Genomic DNA, 20,680 nt, shown 5'->3' with positions numbered 1-20,680 from the left:
ACAGCAATATTTCCACAGCTAGATCTTACATATTCCACTCCACACTCAGTTTTCAAAAAGCCTTATGAAACACCTATTCAGTCACTGCTGCACTAAGGCAGTGTTTTTCTAAGAAGATCAGGACATAATAGAGCATTTAAATGTAAATTCTTTCAGTAACAATTGCCTAATTAAATATGTATATTACCATATCAATATCTCCCATTGAAAAAGACCTAGTTACATATTAATCTTGACAGAAATATCTCTTGAGCTGTTAAGGATGAATCACCAAAGTAAAACCTTCCCTTTTCTTTGTGGAACTGCAGTCACAAAGGTAAAATTTTAAAAAAACCTTAATCATCTCATCAGTCCAGGCCCAGGTAAACATGACCTTACTGCATTTCAAATATTCCCCTATAACCAGTCATGTTCTCACATACATGATATATTGACAACTTGTCTATTTAAACATTGCTAATAATCTTACATTTGTTTTCAACTGATCTTCCACAATACCTTTCAAATGCAACAGGAAGCAAGATAAATATCTTTATACATCCATGTGAGAATGGTGTATCAAACATTAATCATTATATTTTACTAATATGAATTCTCTAAGTAATTTTGCTGCATATGGTAACTGTTACAATCTTGTGTGATCTGGCGAGCAAGGCAAATCATCCTGCCCAAGAGCACAGCAAACTTGATCACATGGACTGAACTTCTATGCTCATAAAAATTAATGTATGAACCTGCAAGTACTCTCAATATGCTCTATCACAAAAGATATACTTCATATACTTCTACTTTAATTCCAGATTCTGTATGAAAGTAATTAGTAAAACATTATGAGACTTCCTTTAGTGGGCCTACACTGCTTGCCAGTAAGACCTTTTCCACCCAGACTTTTTCTTGGCTAGATTCTAATTATCTTTTTTTCCTCCACACTAAATAATCCAAAATTTTCCCTTATTTCATATTCATAACCCACTGCACATATATAGACAAAACCAGACCTGTTTTTAAGGATGGTAAATTTATTTGAAAAATGGAAACTCTCAGGTCACGTTGCAAATTAAACAAAAGATATCAGTTCCTCATAGGCAGCAGACTGAGATTACTGCTTCACGAGTCAGACAGGAGGAAGATTAAAAACTCTATGACCAAAACAGGGTACAAAGGAGAATTAAGTGCCAAGAGGTCTTTGACTCACAGAACTTGCATAATGCCAAATACAGGACTGAGAACCTCTTCCACACAGGTGAGAAATCAGCCAGTAAATGCAGTTTGAAATCAGAAGAGTATAAGCCACATCCTTGGGCATGACATTATTATGAAACAGAAGCCTTCAAAGCTTGTAAGATTGTAGCTCTTCCTAAAAATGGACTTCAGCAACAATGAACACAATGATCAGAACAAATTCTTCTCATAGTATTCACTTCAATAGGTTTGCCACTGTCAACCAAAACAGCCTGCCAGGGAGAAGCTGTGCATGTGACACCAAATTAAGGGATTCATAATTAGCAACCAGAATGCATGGTGAGCACAGGACGCTAATGAGAATTTTCTTAGAATGCCACATAAGGGAATTCCCTGAGAAATCCAAAAGGTGCTTGGAGAAGAGGAAATGAAAGATTAAAGGTTGAACATGTCTCCCACATTGCATTTTTAATTAACTAGTTTGTGCTTTATCATTTCATTTTTTTAAGCATCAACATGCATATCCACAAACACACACAGACAAAACACCAAGAGTGGGACAATAGCAAACTGTAGTGTGGTCAAAAAAGTTTAAAGCAAACCTCAGGAACATAGGCCTTCCCTGTACTCAGGTATGGGATTGATTAGAGAGTTATTTCAGAACTATCACCCTAGCACTGGAAAAGTCTTCAAAGAGAATACATAAATTAATGTAGTTTTGAAACAGAACTATTTATTTGAGATGGAAAAAATCAATTGCACTAAAAGCTACAATATATTTAAAAGATAAAGAAACCAGTATATGTATCTGCATATGCAGGGGTGAATTTTGCAAGTACTGAAAATTGATACTTCTTTACTGAAAATATTTTAAAAAAAGTCAAAAAAAAGAAATTGTCTTGCATGTAATTACTTAATAATAGAAGGCTGGCAAAGAGAACTCGTTTGAACAATTTCATAAACAGCAAAATGTTTAATACATTTCCAGGATAACTTTAAACACTCAAAGGTTCAATTCTAACTCGAGTAAATATAAAAGCAATACAAATTATCCAAGAACTTATACATAAATATAAAAAACTTCTAAACATTCAGAAATGCAATTTTTCCTGTGACTGAAGACTGAAAAATTTGCGACTGTCACATAAGCTCATCAACCATTTACATATGACCATAACTCTGTGTAAGTATAACCTCGCTCACTCATGAAGCTATTTTTATTTTAACCCATTAATGTCATTTGAATGGTATAGCAAAATAAGTTCTCAAAGAAAAATGGATGGCAGAGGAAACAACTGTACCTCAGTGACAACATCCCCACATGTCTACGACAGTGGCAGTTTGCTGCAACCCACACTGTGCAATATCCAATTTTCAATTGGATATATATCAATTTCCTTAACCAAAATTACATACTTCTGTGTTTTGTAATCTCCCACAACCTTCACAGCTAATAGGAAATCCACCTAATAGATTTCCGGCCTTATTTACAACAGAAATTAAGTAACATCCATTATTTCTGCTTTTTAGCACAAACTGCAAATACTGAATTTGAAGAAGCATATTTAAGGAGAATGCACTCCGCAGGTAAAACTACTTCTTCCATTGCTTAATTGCTAAATGCATTCCTTAACTACCTTAATCTGCTGTGATTTACACTTTCCTAATGAAACTGCTACGTATGCTTCTGAGGCAAAAAAAGCCACAAGGCTTGCTCTTTTCATAAAATTCAAACATATTTTTACATATTGTATAGGTATTTATTGTCAAGATAAAGAAATAATCAAACCTCTAGGAAAAAAAGCCCACTCTGTCTGTTCAAAAATAATAGTATGATCTCCAATTTTCTTCAACAATGTTACTGTAAGAAAGGTAGCTGTCCTTAAAATTCAGTCATACCGCAGTAATTTTTTATGTCATAATTAACTAAAGATGGATCACACAAATCAGTTCACAAATGTTTTTGATGAGAACACAATTGGTAAGCCAATTTTTTTTAAGTACTGGAGTTTGTCAAAATGAATGTCCTATAAAAGCATAAAGTACTTTCTGCTTCTCTGAAATAATGCAGTGAAAGCCTACAGAAGAAAAACTGCTTTGCAAAAATCTTTTTTCCCTTTTTTTTGTTACTGTGCTCAAGTACATAATTTTTCACTTCTGCTTTAAAAATTTGTTTTCCACAGATTAAAGTAAAAATTTAAAATATCATATTTATCAAATAAGAAACCAGCAAAATATCCTCATGCTAATGAAAAACCCAGTTTACAATGATTAAAAAAGGTTTGCATTTAAATTACAAGCAAAGCCAACTCAAATTGAAGTTTCGGCACACAAACTTCTGACAAATCTATCTGTATTGGTTCGACATCTAAAAGTTATTAACTAACCAAGTATCTCATTGAAAATAAGACAAAAAATTTTTCTTACAATTCTTTTTAAAGCACAGATCCACGATTTGAAAATATTTTCTTAGATCTTCAGCTACTACTGATCTATGTAAGAGGATTGGAATGTTACAATTCTGGCATTTGTAAAGCATGTTGTCATTGCTTAAGCATTGCTGTTTCTCTTTCAGCTTTTCTTCCCACAAGTTACTTCATAACAAACACAGAAAGCTGTGATATTTGGATGTCAAAAGCCACTTTTAATGGCATGAAAGCCATTAAAGTAATTTCCCAGTCTGTTGGAAAGCATTCTTGAGAAGACTTAGATCTGGAAGTATACGCACTTCTGTGCCGCTTCACTAAAGAGAGATGATCACTAATTATAACTATATGGAGACCATGGGGAGAGCAGAAATAGGAATGCAGAAGCCAAAACTAAAATATGCTGCTCCCTTTGGAATACATGTCTCTCCCATAGCTGTATTTATTGCAATTAAATTCCTTCTTCACAATTCTTCCATTTTTTATACCTGTAGAAATTTTTTGGTTTCTCTTCAATTTTATTTACTGCTTCTACCACTATTCAAGATATATTTTTTCCATTTATTCCCATGACCCAACATTTCCAGTCTGTAGTTTCAAACAGAATACCCTTCACTAATGTCTCATTACTCCTCATAGTATGAGTCTATTAGTTTCTTAAGTGCCTTCAAAAATGAGACAATATAAACCACAAAATGTACTTCAAACTTGAAAAATGCACTGTTTTTTACATTAGCATTCATATTATAAAATTAATTTAATTTTTAAAATACTGGGAGTGTGCACTAAACATCATGAAATAGCACATCTTCTTTAGACAGATACATTTGAAAATTTAGAAAAACACACATATGGATGCAAAACAAACTTTAAAAGCAGATAATTTAAATCCACATAATCCTATACAGTAAAAGAGGACTTTAACTGACAGTTTTGTTTTAATATATAGGGGGAATAATAATTCTTTTTCTCAAGTTCTTTTTAGCATACATCAGAGAAGAAAAAAAAAACAAACTTGAATGATACAAAAAGAATGATACAAAAGACAAATCTGAGTTACCTGAAAATATCAAACACTTCAAATCAATAGAAAGTATAAACCTTTCATTTATTTATTCTGAATACTTAGGACAGAAGTTTGAGTAGTCCCATTTGACCTAAGAATTTTTTTTATTAATTCAGAGATTTCTTCGATACATCTCTTATAGCAAAAATTGAAATGAACGCCTCTTATTTTGCCCATAAGACAGGGTTTGGAAAGTTTCCTCACAAGAAATATCTAAGCAAAAAATCCACACTATCTCCTGCTATGAGATGGTATTTTATAGGTTCCATCAGATCTCTTTCAGACTCTTTGCCTCTTTGATAGACTTCCTGGCAGTGATATGATTGAAGAAATTTTTATTAGTAACTTTCAAGTTCCTACTTAGCTTTTCCTCTAAAGTGTAAAAACTGTAACAGTCATCTAAAGGATGGGCTTTACACAGGCTTGAACTCCCCAGTTGCTTTTCAAAAAAGTATTCACTTTAGATCACAGCTTTACAACAAAAGATAAATGTAGGGTGGGCCATACACCATAGTACTCTGATCAGTATTCTCAAGACACACTTTTTTGGTATGACATGGAAGCATGCAATAAATATTTAAAACAAACAAACAAAATAAAGGCTAATGCAAAACACTGAATTCCACCTACAGATGCCTCCACTTGCAAGAATGGAGAGACCAGTACAACAAATAACAAGAAGCTGTAAGTTTAAGGAAATATAATCCAATTATTTTTGCTCTAATATTAATAAGAAAACATTGTAATGTTAGGAAGAGTAGGAAGATGATTGTAATCTTACACCTACAGATGTAGTCAAAAACATTTTTATGAAATGGCAATTGCTAATTTTTCCATTCTTATGCCACCAAAGAGTAAAAATTTTAATGTTATTCCCTACTTCACAGGACAGCCAGTCTTATACATCTTTAAGAAAAAAAAACATTTAATTTAAACACTGGTACGCTGAAGCTATTACTACCAGCCATCAAAAATCACTAGGTCTGAAAAATCCTGTCCAACGCTGATTGTAATCTTGGACAAAGTGTTTGCTTCTTCACAGCTGCTCTTTAAGCTTTTCTCTACAGTCAGCCTTTCTTAATCAATTTAGATACCTTTTTTTAAAGCTTGTAAGTCAAATATAGATCAAAAAATGCAACAACTTTTGCTAAACTTTCAATAAAAATATGATAATTAGATATGAGTCTGTTTTGAAACATTTATTTATGTAGGGTAAAGTGACAGGTTTCAGACTCAGAGCACAGTGACTTTGTATGTAGATAACATTCTGAAAAAAAGTTATATAGATTGTCCTTTCTTTGAAAATCACTTAAAAATTTAAAAAACTTTAAATACTAATAGACTGTAAAATTTCAGTCATTAAGGAGGGTTGGGATGGTTTTCTTTTTGTCTTGTTTTAAATAGACACTCATAAGAGACTATGAGCAATTAATACCATTACTCAAAGTACTGATTTTCTCTTACATACAAAGCTAAAAATAACAGGCAATTAAGCAGTTGGATATACTTAAGACAATATTAATGTCTCTTTTTCACTTCTGACAGCTATTATCAACAACAGCCAGAGAATTCTAACTTTAATTAGGCTTACTCCACTGTAAAAAGATAGAAGCCTTTTTTAAGATTATCCACAAAAAAGGTTTGAGTTGAATTACAATAATTTTTTCCTGAAAGATAGTGAAGCTGAGGCACATCCTACTTTGTCAACTAATACATCCTTATGATTTAAGTATCCAGTATTTAAGTAGTAATAGTTAACTACTCTATATCTGTAATCGAACTGAAGAAGGTATTTTATCACAGCCCACGCTTTATTCAAGCAACAATATGTGCCAGTTCATATAAGAATTCATGTAAGAATTTACATTTCACAGCTTGTGTGGTTAACTGAAGAGATTTTCAAGAAATTAATTTTGTTTCAGTCAGGAAGTCATGAAGATTTATTTACTTCAATGGAGTTGCTTTCTCTATTGCATCAATATGATATGACTTTAAACACTTTGATTAATAAGAACTACAAATATACTTGGAAAAAAAAGTAAGATTATAGAAAATGTGACAAAAAGTTTACATATGAAAAGCACAGGAAGGGGGCAAAGCCCAAGTCTATTGGATGCAACAATGCATCTAACATTTTAGATGAACTGTTCTAATTAGCTCAGAAATCTAACAGCACATTAGAGAGTGAAACAAAAATTGAAATAGAGAGAAAAACCAATTTTGTAAAATTGCATTATCTATAGTAAATCAGGGTCATTCAAGACATTACTAGGAAGCAAAATAATAGCATGTTGCCATATCCCATATCTGTTTATGTTCCCTAACCTGCTAAGCAAAAAGTGCATTTCACAAATCCTTATAATGAGCATGTTTTCATTACACAGCTAAAGCAGTCTCAGTGCTACCTGGCACTAAATAGACCTTCGCTTCTCCCTTCCTCCCTGACCTGCTCTTATCCCCACATCAGCACTCACATTCTTCTCTAATTCTCAAGATGAGTGCAGAAAGTTAAATAATTCTGTTTATTATGGGTCTAGTTTCCAGCCAGTTTAACTGTGCCCAAGGAAAGCCACTGTGGACCAAAAAGAGAAGACAGGAATGCATATTTTGGGCTGGAAAAGAAAAAGCAAAGCCACCTGTTTTGACAGCAGAAAGCTCTGCTTCAGCTGTATCATCTAAGTACACAACAAGCAAACCTTATTCTGTTTGCTTGCTGTGTACTTAGATGACACAGCTGAATCAAAAGCCCTCACAGGGAATCAAATACATTCATGAGTAAAACACATGCAGCAATGTACTACTACCCAACTACACTATACAGTTGCTTGTAGATATATGCTCAGCTGCTCATTATTGACACCTTCTCTCAATGTTACTAAATTCTAAAATATGCCAAAATTAGGTTGGTGCAATTAGCCAAAACTCCACTAACTAAAGAAGTAAATCACCTCATTTTATGAAAGCCTATAGAGAGCACTTATGCCAACACATCCACTCACACAGTTGATACTAAATGCCACCGCAAACTTCCAGTAGGTTAAGCAACTAGGGAAAAACAGTAGGGAATAAACTCCAGCACCTGCAAGTCACACACAGACTGCATATCTGAGTAAAGCTTAACTACATTCACTAGGACTTTTATACTGTTCTAACTATATTGAAAAATAATTCTTTAAATTTAATAGTTTTATAGCTCTAAGCCAGAACAAAATGTCCACTACAGAGTAAGTCCACGGCAACTAAAAACGTAATATTCAAACAATCATGCTAAACAATAAAGATTAATTTCTCCAGGTAAATAACTAAAATAAAGATTCAAACACAAAATAAAAGGATCAAAAGATAAATAGGAATTTATAGTTCACTGGTTCCTATCAATCAATTCTCTCCATTATACAAGTTCTGCCAAGATATTTGCCCTTCTTCATGCCCCCTTATTCCCTAACCCCTCACAAACTGAGATGTCCTCTTAACATCCTGCCCTGTTTTCCTTAGTTCTGTTTGGAATGCCTCCAAATATCTTGCTTTATGAACCAACCCTAGACAGAACAATATATCAGAACAATACCACTGCTAGTGGACAAACAATTCAAAGAATTCAGTACTCCTTATTGTCACATGGATTCTCCTATTTGTTTAAAGTGAATAAAAGGATGTAAAACAGTAAGGATCCTTCATCCAATTAGGCCTGAAAAACAACATTATATATTAATAAAGACAATTGCCCAGAGATTGTGAATAATTCATTTAAGTGAGACATATATAAAAACAAATTAACAATTTAAAAGTATAATCTGTCCAAATTCTTCAAAAGCATGCTTTTTAAAGCACTAAAATTCAGGTCTATATTTTTATTGTCTTTGCTTCCAGGTAATTCACCTGAAGGAACTTTGGATTTTTTTCAAAAACGACAACTCAAAAATATTTAAATTAATGGAAAAAATTTCTAACTGTTCTCCCACTTCAGTCAAAATCAGTCCTGCTTCACAGCATAGAAGTAACCAAGTCCTCTGTGTGTGGGTTCAACAAAGGTTTCTGCTTATTCTGGACCTTTTCCATGGTACAAAGCAGGAGTCATCAATCTGTAAAACCAAACTCAAATACTGTCTACCTTATTCATTACAGTTCTCCCTCTCTTCAGCTACCCTGCAGAAAGTACAAAATACTTTCACTTACAACAGATTGGCCCAGCAATAGCGGGAGAGTGGGGCAACATATTCCTAGAAGTTGAAAAGGTGAACAGTGGATATCTCAAAGCAAGCTAAGATAATGCTGAACTTCTATGCCATGCTATAGTTATAAATACATATGTTCACATATATATGTATATCCAGCTGTACATATACTAAGTGTTCAATAATATGTGAAAGCAAAGAGTGCAGCAAAGAAAACTGATGTAAAAAGATTCAGGTCACCGAGCGGCTCAGTTTTTTCAGAGGAATGCTTCTGATGTTTTCTGGACTTACGTAGATGCAATTGGCTTATCAGTACTTTCAAGTCTTGGATTTTGGTGAGTCTTTGCTCACCAAAATCACACAGATAACAATACTCCATTTAATTATCAAAGAATATTTCATGGAATATTGCTCATGTTTATGATAACTTGAGTCAACTTACCTGATGCCACTAGTATTACTATAAAATTATGGAAATATTAAGAAACAGCACTGAAACATACCTTTGTATACAGAAACTACATTACTAGCAATTTGCATTAAGGAGAAAAAAAATCAATGTAATTAAATGGAACTTGTGCTACAGAATTTACATTTGACAGAAAAGTGATTTAAATTGTTTTGAATAGTTTTTCATAAAATTTTAAAAGGGTATAAAAAAAACACTTATTTTCTTTATATTTTTAAAACTTGAAGGAAAACATTAAAATATCAATTATGCTTCATGTCTCTGCTTTTATGTAAATTCAGTTTGTGTTTCATAAACATTTCAAAAAAATGTGTAAATAAAAACATTTTAACACAATATTGGGCAAAATCTTTTATTTATTTAAACAAAGAAAAGCATGAAAACAGTAGATGTTCATTACAAACTTTAATGCCAAAATTAAAAGAAAAGTTTAAGAGTATACTACAATTGCAAATAAAATCTTTGTGACTCTCTTAAACTGACGAAACCCCTCATATTCCTGAACCTCAGTCCTGGCAAGTCTTCCAGAATTTCTCTCCTATTAAATCAGAAGATAGAGAAACTTGAAGGCCCTGGGAGAAGGAGAAGCATCCAGTTATAACTCTTTGTTCTAGTTTATAAAAACAATTTGTTATCCTTCAGTTTCAGTCAGTCTCTTCTAAATAACTACAAATACATTACATCTTTTCTACGTTCTCTCCTCAAAACCTCAATGTACAAGTCCTATGCATAATTCTGCAAGGACTAGCGAATTGGTGGAACTGAATAATAATGGTCTAAATATTTAGACAGAAGGATAAATTATCTCAAATTAATTTATATACTGTAGCAACCAAGGCTTCAGTTTGGCCTTGTACAGGAAATAATGCATGCTGAACAAAATTTTACCTTATAACCCTGTAAGTAGGAAGAAAAGCAGTTCTCTAAAGTCAGTGGGTTAATACTCTTTACTCTCTGGCTTGCTTTCTCATTATTCAGAAATTCAGTTTTATGTACATTCCAAACAGATCTATTTATCCTGCAAAATTACAACTCTCCTGGAAAAAAAAAATCTTTGGTTAACTAAAAAATTTTCATATTTTATAAACAAACACTGAGGAATTACCTCAGATACATCCATGATAAAATGCTCTAAACTTTACTCCAATTATACAATGAAAAGAACCATATTTGATACATTATTCAAACTGTGGGGAAAAAAAAACAAAATTACTATTTAAAAGGGTGAAAGGAAGACAAAAATGAGACTGCATACCAGTTATAAGGACAGGAAGACTTCCTGTAACATATGAGAGGGAAAAAGCAGTAAACAAGGGAGTTATAGACAGATGAAGGCATTTTCAGGACCATAGAACATTTCCTAATTCATGGTAAAAGTAGTCTGGGAATAAATCCTATCCCATTTCCACTAGGATTTGGACCTAGGTTAATTATTCCATAAAGTCATAGCAGTATCAAGTCAAAAAACACTAGGTAACAGAAGTTTCATTTAATGCCATCTAAAAAAGGATTTAAGATGACAAGAAAAAATACTTACAAGGGTAAGATCACTCTTCTCAAAGTTTTCAGTTCATGAGTTCTTGTAAGCATCATCAACTTGTCTCAGGCTCTTTTATTTCAAGAGGATTGCAGACAATATCTCAATTGCCATTCCAGTCTTCAGCAGCCTCATTTTTCTTGTCATTCTTTATCCAACATAAAATGACCAAGTGCTATAGTAGTGTTCATTTTCTGCCCTTGACTTCCTACTAACTGCTGATTTTCCCTTGAGCCAATACTCCTAGGCATCTTAAAATTATTTCATACAGCTATTCCACTTAGCAACAATCTGACATGCATCCTTATCATGGTGGCACTTCTCTGAAACTTTCATCTCTCTGGATGGTGAATAAATCCAGATCCTCTTTGGGGTTTTAGATACACACACAAGCCCAGTGAACGATGATGTACTGGAATGTCAGATAAAGTGAAGTGTACGTGAGCGAGAGACCACAAGTAATTGTACAGCACAACTTAACACTAGGAAACAGTATAGCTCTAGAGGAACTCAGGGCAAGAGGAAGGTGTGCTAAGAGCATATCTGTGCAACTTGGAATAAAGATGACTTGCAACCCAGTGCAAAATTTCCTTGTCTACATTAAGTCTACAAATATTGAGCAGTCACATGGTATATCTTATCTCATTAACAAAAAACCCTCTGGTGCATATGCAGGGATGAGATTCATTTGACACAAACTAATATGCTACAAACACAGAGGGCTTTCAGGAAAACTGCCCTGACAGTAATTAGCATTTGTTCTGACAGCACATGTTATAACACTACTATGTCATGCAGGAGGTTAGAACTAAGCCCAGAATCATTTTCCAACACCTCCAGTGTTTGGATTTCTAAAGAGGCTGTTATAATATGACAAAATACAATTAAATACCTCCAGCATTTTTCATGAGGAGGAAAATTTTTTTAAAAACTGTTGAGAATAACATACACAATCATCTGGTATAAGAAACCTGAGGTTTCTTATCCTCCTCCTCCTAATTTAGAACAGAAAATCAAAACTGCAATGACTGTATTCCAGCAGGGGCCAGTATTTACCCCCTCTGAAATTTTCTTTAATTATGGTTTTCCCTCTCCTGGCTTGTTTGACAATTAAGTTTTCTCTTGCTGAAAATGTTACAGCATTCTGTTTTTATTGCAAACTGGAAACTAATGAGACACTACCAGATTACACTTTCATCATACAGGTGGAAAGTTTAAAGAATGTCCTGAACATTTAACACACTCAATTCCTGTATATATTCTAAATGTGTGAATCTATGTGCTAAAACTAGATACCTCAATCCATACTAATCCATCAAAACATCTATGACTCCAGTGCTTATATACACACCCAAAAACCTACTTTATGGCATTCAGATTTGAATGAGAGTAAATTAGCATTTTCATCCATGTCATTTTTATCTTCAGAAGTTCCTTAACAACACTTCTCCAAACAGCTTGCTGATGTCTTCAGCAGAGCAAAAAAACTCCCATCACTGAAATAACTATGTCACACACTTGTTATGCAAGATTAAGGATTAAGGGCTCTCTCAGTTGTCGTAAAGGTAAAATAAACATGGCTTTCCTCCCACCAAAATATTTGACAAAACTGCAAATGTTTTGTCAATTACCAGGATGTATAATCAGATGACCTAGTCAGCACAGATTTATTATTAAAGGCATTGTCAATCACATAAATTTATTATTAATATTCAATAATTCTTTAGGACTTTTTTTAACTACAGAAAGAAAGTATTATTACTTCCAATTGTTTAATTAAGGGTCCAGATTTAGTTCCAGGTTTAGAACTGCAGCAAAAAGGTTTCAGTTAAATTAAGAAAAATACAAAAATCAATAGTGAAAATATTGCAATAAATGAAGCTGTTTAATGTACAAACCAATATTCATGTAAAACCAAGAAATGAGATCTAGAGTAAAAGTCTGAAGTAAATACAGAATGTTACTGAAGTAAATATAAGTACAGTAACAGTGTAATCATTTTTGATAGGAAAATTCTGCAATTGTGTGTTTATTTATACATAAATTACTAAAGCCCAATTCAGAGTGTTAGTTTTGAATCCTGCAATTTTATTACAGGATTTTTGACGTACTTCATAAATGCCATGTCCCCATTCCATTTATTCATTCTAACTTGAGTGCATCACTCAGTGTAACTTGAACATATTAGAAAGATTCAAATCAAAGAGCTATTTCAAGAAAAATCTTTGTATGTAATTTTTTGTATGTCTCTGAGGGAAATAACTGCTGTTGGCACTTTAGACACGACCACCACTGTAGTGAAAGAAAAACAAGCCTTCATTTTGCTGTTTTTCTTGTGATATAGATACTAGTTTTTAAATGAGCTTTCACAATACAGTTTTCTGAGCTTCATACATTTCCCCAACTATCTTCTAAGGTTGAAAGTTTTCACGATTTGTCCTTCTTCACCAAACACTCACAGGAACAGCTATACTCTCCAATATGACAATCCAGACAATGTGGCAAATACATTAACAATCATCAGTCTCCAAATGTAAGTTGGTGGTAAAGACAAACTTATTTACCATATTAATTAAATGGCCTATTTAACATGGAATATCAATTCTCTAATCACATCTCATTTGAACTTCTTATTTCAATTAGCAACCCTAAAGTCTACTAGAGACCCTACTGTTCTAGGATCATTAAGAACATTTTCATGATCTGTCAAATGAGGGAGTAAAAGGCAGAAACTGCAAATACTCTCAGGAGTAGGCCTCTACCCTACTTAGGAGATGATTAGGGAGAAAGCAGCAGTAGTTCTCATTAGTTGCTTAGCAATGAAACGTCCCCCTATGAAACAAGAAATGAACAAAGCAACAGAGGTGTTGCCATGCAAATGAGTAAATGGATAGTCTATCATCCACTCAAGGATAATCTGTCCTTCATTAAAACTAATCAATCTGGATAAATACACCTATGGATATCTTGCACAGACAAGGTAGGAAGAATCCACTGTAGGTAGCCCCACTGAAGTAGCCAGACAATACATTGCTCTAGTCTACATACACAACACTTACAAGTTTCACTGTATGTGTGTACGATAAACACAAGTACAAGAAAAGCATTTCTAATGCAAACCAGATTAACATTATCATTTTTACTGTTAAACCTTACCTTTTATATCCATAGCTATACCCAAGTTATTAATGACTTATTGTTAACAGTCAGTCATTCTCTTAATGCTTACAACTTAAATACAAATCTGTAAATTTAAGATTTAACCCACATCTAAGTTGTTTATTTTTTCAAAAGTATATTCACACATAAAGCCAAAAACTAAACACAAATGGACTTGTTGACACTACCATTGTTACCAATGTTGTAAGTCTCAGAAGAGCAGAGTTCTTAACCACAAAAATTTGATTACTCTTGTCTTAATTTTCAGACCCTAATTCAGGATGCCATTATTTCAGCCACAGATGCAGTTTAATAGGTTCCCTTTATTTCAATTTCCCCACAAGTGATTTAAAAATATCCATGTTTCATGGGTTACTTTTTTTGTTTCAGTGTGTTTTTTCCTGGGGGGCAGGCATTTTTTTGTGTTGATGCTGTTACCTGGTTCATATGTACAATATAAAGTTTTCAAAAAAAAACATTAATTAGAAGAGAAAGGGAAAATAAAACAGTTTCTTAAGCAGAAATCAAGATGATTCCTGAACTTCACTGACTACACAAAATCTGGTTGCTTCTCAGTATATATTTAAAGCAATACAGATTTATAATTACAAACATTTATGATAAAATTAATGTATCAAATTATGCTTTGATTAGCTCATCCAAATAGGTTAAAATGAAAATTATATTTCAAAACCAATACTAATTCATAATTCAGTATTAAGACAAATCTTACCTATGTATTCACAAATGAAGACTACAAAAAAAGGAGTAACAAGATCATTTATGCCCTGAACATATCCACTGGCTGGATGACGTATTGCCCAGATAAACAAAATCCTTTCAAAGATCTGAAAAAGAGTTAAAGAAACCATAAATTTAATTTAACAAGTGATAAGCACATTTTAAACAAGACACTTGTAAATTTTCATAACCTCATAGAATTACAGAATATCCTGAGTTGAAAGGGACCCATCAGGACCAGCGAGTCTAATTCCTGGCCCTGTACAGGACACCCCAGGAATCACTCCATGTGCCTGAGAGTGCTGTCCAAACACTTTTTGAACTCTGTCAGGCTGGTCTTGTGACTATTTCCCTGGGCAGCCTGTTCCAGTGTTCAACCACTCTTAGAGAGAAAAAACTGTTCTTGATATCCAACCCAAACCTCCCCAACTCAGCTTTGTGCCATTTCTTTGAGTCTTGTCCCTGGTCATGAGAGTGAAGAGATCAGTACCTGCCCATCTGCTTCCCCTCATAAGGATGCTGAAAACATCCTTGCAGATAAACTTAATATCATGGAGTGAAATAGTATAAAAACCATGCATACAAAAGCATAAATGAACACTGGTATTCATAACCAACTCCCAATGCTTTGCAAGCTTCTCACTTCTTCAAAAGGAAGCATTCTCAGGGTATTAGCACATGTTAAAACCAGCCTAGCATATAATTCAGTTACAGTAGTTAATACAAAGTAGCTCTTATTCACTGGAGCTTTTCCAGTAATATAAAATGCCTCTTTTCTCAAGGGAAAGAAATGTGAAATTATCTTCCCATAATTTTTCATCTATTTGAAAGAAGTATTCTACTAAATATTCTATTTAACCCTAAGTAACAGAAAGAAGGACTTGATATAGTTTAGATTTTTTAATAACATGCCCATAAAGAGATTTCATGAAAGTTAAGCTTGCCTAATACTCCAGTGTGGAGTCTTACACTCCAGGCATCCGCAAACTAGATAATGAAAAAAGTGAAACAATCAGGAAATGTAGAAATAAGGCAACTGCCTGCCATATCACAGAACTTCACCCTCTCAACTCTGAAAACTGAAGCTTAGGTATCTATAACTGAAGTTTAGGATCTGCAAAAGCTCATGAGGCCAAACTATATCTCAGCATGAGAAGAGAAGAGAGCATGGAAATCAGAGAACTTTTTTCTGACTCCATTTAGGTCTGTATCAGGCTGTATCTTGTCTCAGTTATTCGCTTCTGAAGATATTATGTGCCTTTGAAAGACTGCAAATAAGCAGCAGAGTGAAAGCAGCTACATGCTTTGTCCTAACTACAGGCATGTAATCAGGGATATATAATCTTCTGAAACAAAAGAATGTTTGCTCATTCATGAGAGCATAAACTATACTGGTCTTCAGATCTGGCCTCAATAGTAAAAGGAGGAGACATTTTGGAAGGACTGAAAGGATTCTGTGGTTTGCTGCAGCTCCAGAAGTCAAGGAATGCTCAGCCTTCAAGAAAGCCAGTGAAAGACCTGCCCTGAAAGGATGCAATAGGTGTTTATTTGTGAAGTCAGGATTATTTATACTCAATCTTAGTTTAAGTTTTTGTTAGACTAATAAACTGACTGTTTTAATTCAATTTTAAATAAAGACTTATTATTTAATTTAAAAGTCCTCTTGCAGTCATTTTTAAGTAAGGTAAGGTCTTGACATAAAGGACTCGCATCCTGGTGTTTGAAATTCCCATCACAGGCTTCCACATAAGTTATCTGAAGCTGAAATATATTTGCACCTTCTGCTTTGAAAACAAGTCTCAAATAACAACATCTATCCTTCTCCTAAAGGCTTTCTTTTGAGAGTCAACTGTCCTCCAGGCTTTATGTTTCCCTGGCTGAAAATTCATGGAACAGGGGAGCCAGTCAACAACAGTAAGTACAAAAAGTTTTGGTGGGCACTGAAAAACAAACCTTAAGACAGCTCACATCTGGTTCATTACAACCCCAACTGAGATTCAGTTTGTGTGTGGTGTGAGTTCAGAGATTAGGCAAAAAAAATCATTAGCAAATCCTCCATAGAAGCCTCTTGTTTCCATTAGCCAAGATGCTTATTCCTTTAGATACAAATTCTTGGTACTAGTTCTGTCACCTCATGCATTTTAACAAGAACTGCATATTAAGCCAAAAAGAAAACCCAATCTCTGCCCTTTAAGCAATAGCCACTGGTGTTTCACTGTCTATCAATAACTCTATAAAGATTTTACACTCAGCCATTTACAACATGCTTTTACATTATACGTAATCATACCCTGATGAAATTACAGTTATTTATGTAATATTTTTTAGTATTACTGGAAAACTGCCAATCTAGCAAGGTTGGTTAGCTCACAGCCACTCTGCCTGCTTCTGTCCATTGCGACTTCTACTTTCAGTAACACTAGTTTGTCACTATTATCAGAATTATCGTTATGTGCTTCACTTCTGAAAAAGGACATGTTTAACATACTGCAAATACAAACAACTTTCTCAAAAAAACAAATATCAGAACGAGATGACTAGAGAAACCTATTAAAGTAGCAATTGCAGAATGTAGAATAGGGTTATGCACTAGGCTAAATAAAAAACTCATGGTGTGATAGGCTACGAAATATGCACAGTCAATAACCAATCAAATTCAGTAAAAACAATCAATCAAAATACCCACTGCAGAAACTATAAACATAGTGTTTTCTCATGAAGGCATGTCTGAAAGTCAACCAATTCACAAATTTGTACCACCAACCTTTCATTTCCACAGAACCTGATAGCATATAGTTTGCACTGCATATTGAGAAGCCTGAGGATTTTAAAGTGTTTTTAAAATCCAGGTATAAGGGGAGTGGTGTTTGGATTTGTTGGGGAGGGTGTTATATTTTTGAGCAGGAAGCACCATTCAGTGATGGCACATCAGCTTTAATATCCCCAAATGATTCCAATCAGAAATTCTGAAATACACACTGAAATACCATTTTCAATTACCTACCCATTTTCGTAGTTTAATTTACTGTTCTGAATCAATAAAAATGAGCACTGAAAACTTGAACAGCCAGCTGATTTATGTTTCTATACAACACTCATGACTGTATTCAAATAGGACTCATTAAAAAGGTCACTTTCCCAAAAGGATCCCTTCTTGATTTCCAAACCAGCAACAAAAACTGGAATTATTTTTCTACTGTGAACCACTACATCTCATGAGATGTCATTACCAATCTATTATTCTCTTTTGAATTTGACTCTCATTCATAATTACAGCAAGAACTATATTCATATACATAAAGAAAAGAATCCATCAGCTTAAATGAAGGTTTGAATTACTTGTGGGTTTTCCCACCTCAGAGGAACTTCAAAACCTCCAAAGCCTTAACTCAAAAGCTTTTGAAAATTTGCTTTTTGTTTTCTAAGTAGAGGAGGGAAAGAAAAAAAAAAGAGAAGGAGGAAAAAATTTAAACTATTTTAAATTGTGCAGTTTTCTTGAAATTATTATGTATAATACGCAAGCATAGATGGGAAGTACACAGTCATGTGCTTTCCATTTCAACAAAATACAGTTAAAGATAAAGCAAGAAAAGATAATAAATTAGATCAGTCCATGTTGGCTAATCAAATTTATTACAACTAAATAATAAGTAGTCTTTAAAATAACTTGACTGCACTATATGAAAGACCACCTCCCACTCTTTTGTTCTCCTTTTTCAGGGACACTATTAAGTCATTTTTAGTCCTTTAAATCCTTGCTCCAACATTACCTCCCCCTCACTCAGGATTCATATAACTCCCATAAGAAACAAACACTATAAACTGATTTTAAAAGGAACACATAATAACGACTTATTTTCACACATAATAGTCAAAACATCTTTTTCTAAACTGCAACATTTTATTACAGAAACCAAACTCTGAGATCAGATAAGACATTAAAACAGCCTTATTAACTCTAATTAAAAGCTCTTCGGCAACAGAGACTGATACCACCAAGAACAGGAAAAATCTTGGAATAGCAGCATTTGAAAGTTTAAGTCGGGAGACTGTGAGATTTATACACGTGCTGTCTTTCTGAAACTTTAACCAGTGCTTTTGTCCAGTTCCATCAACTACAGTCTGTTCATCTCATTCTATGGGACATTCTTCCCAGTAGTGGTACCATTACTCTAAATCTTTGCAGCATCAGAAGTACATACAAAACTCACCATAATATCCACAACAACGGTTTTGCACAGTGTCATCCTTTAAACCTGTCTTTGACCCTTACTCTGATTCCTTTCTCCTCTTTATAGCCCTTGCAATCTCACCTTAAAAAGGGGGGAGTGACTGTTGCTCACCAGAGACCAGCAGCACCTTCTCTCACTCTAGAAGAGCCAGCTCTGGGAACAACACACCCTATCTGCAAGAGCCCTTGAGATTAGGGAAGGATCGCTGTGGGGCTGAGGGATTCGGTGGTGCTGTGGTAGGTCTCCAGAAACTCAGAGAGCAAAAGAAAGCAACATTGGAGAAATTGGGTGGTATGACCCTTTCAGCATGTTCTTTAACAATAGCATTAAGCAAGTAGAGTTTGGTTAAGATCATAGAGAGAGTAGAAGACAGATGCAAGCCCATTCTCCCAGCAGCCCACAGATCTAATTAATTCCTTTAATAGTTTATTTCTTACCAGTATTGCTTCATTCTTGCCCCTTGATTGTACTTACACTACTCCTCGATTCATCCCTAGAACAGCCCAGGTAAAACACCACTGTGCAGAAAGCAGGTAAAGCCCTATATTTATATGTTTTTCTTTTGAAACACTGTACTAGGCTATTTCTTCAAACCAATTCTCCAACACGTGGAAGTTCACTACCATTAAACAAATAATTGGAACAATGGAAAACCAAATGAAAGCTAGTTCTGCATTTAAGTTCTCATAATTAACCAGATTGTGTTCTACTTGGATCTATAATTGTATGAACAGAAGCTACATGGCAATACATTTGAAGGTCTAACTGGAACCATTAGAAAAGAGAGTAAGTCAAAGAATTGACTTACTCATCACATCAGCTTACTCACTTACATCATCTATGCTATGTGTAACCTATATACTTCAAAATGAAAAGTCCCAATGAGATTCAATTCCCCAACAATATAGGCCAATTTGACTAATATATTTACCATTAATCACATTATTATATATTTACATTAATTATATAGTTACACCAGTAGTAAAACAATTTAAATAGTGTACTCAACATACAAAACTTACAAGGATGCAAAATCAGATAAGGCATTCAAACCAGTTGTGCTACAAATTCAAAGAGAATTTCCCAAGTGGAACACTCTAAGAACTTCCAGACTCAGACCTTAAATGCTTTTGACAAATACATGGAACCACAGGACTATGCTCTGGATTACTTAAGAAACACAATATTAACAGAATATATAAAAAGGAAAAAAAGGGGGAAAAAGCCCTCAAGGGCACAAGACCACAATAAAAACTGACAGATTCAATACAGGAAATTAATGAGGTGCCTTTGCTTTTATTACTCATACTTACACTGCTATTCTTAGCCTCTACTTATATATCTTCATTTTTTTTACTTATTTAAGCTCATTCTAAAGTCAAAATAGCAATTATAATCAAAATAATTAATAATAAAACTGTGATATCAGATTCATTAATAAAATGTTTTCTCTAACAAGAAGAAAATATATCATTCTTACCTCTGTTACTTTGGGCTGAAGTCTTAAAACTTCAGGACTCATGCGTGGTATATCTATGTGGATCTAATTAGACAAAGAAGAATACTGTAAAAGGAACCAATAGCACATTTTCTAAGCAACATAATACTTAAAATAATTCTATTGGTTTACTCTATTAGTTGTAATACCATTGTATTATTACTTTTGGGATAACATGGACTTTTACTGTATTTC

General features: G+C 33.9%; 1 protein-coding gene across 1 annotated transcript in view; it reads right to left on the bottom strand.

Annotated features, from left to right (window-relative positions):
- The window catches only part of TBC1D22A (TBC1 domain family member 22A), a 136,447-nt gene that overhangs the window by 91,544 nt on the left and 24,223 nt on the right, over nt 1–20,680 (bottom strand). The window contains exons 7-8 of the mRNA XM_068189759.1: nt 20,468–20,530; nt 14,748–14,862 (exon numbers count right to left, since the gene is read on the bottom strand). Of these exons, the coding sequence (XP_068045860.1) occupies nt 14,748–14,862; nt 20,468–20,530 (178 nt within the window). The remainder of the gene's footprint in view (nt 1–14,747; nt 14,863–20,467; nt 20,531–20,680) is intronic.

This window comes from Anomalospiza imberbis, chromosome 5, assembly GCF_031753505.1.
Source record: "Anomalospiza imberbis isolate Cuckoo-Finch-1a 21T00152 chromosome 5, ASM3175350v1, whole genome shotgun sequence".
Lineage (NCBI taxonomy): Eukaryota > Metazoa > Chordata > Aves > Passeriformes > Viduidae > Anomalospiza > Anomalospiza imberbis.
Note: the sequence above shows the minus strand (reverse complement) of the source record. Positions and strands in the feature narration are given on the sequence as shown.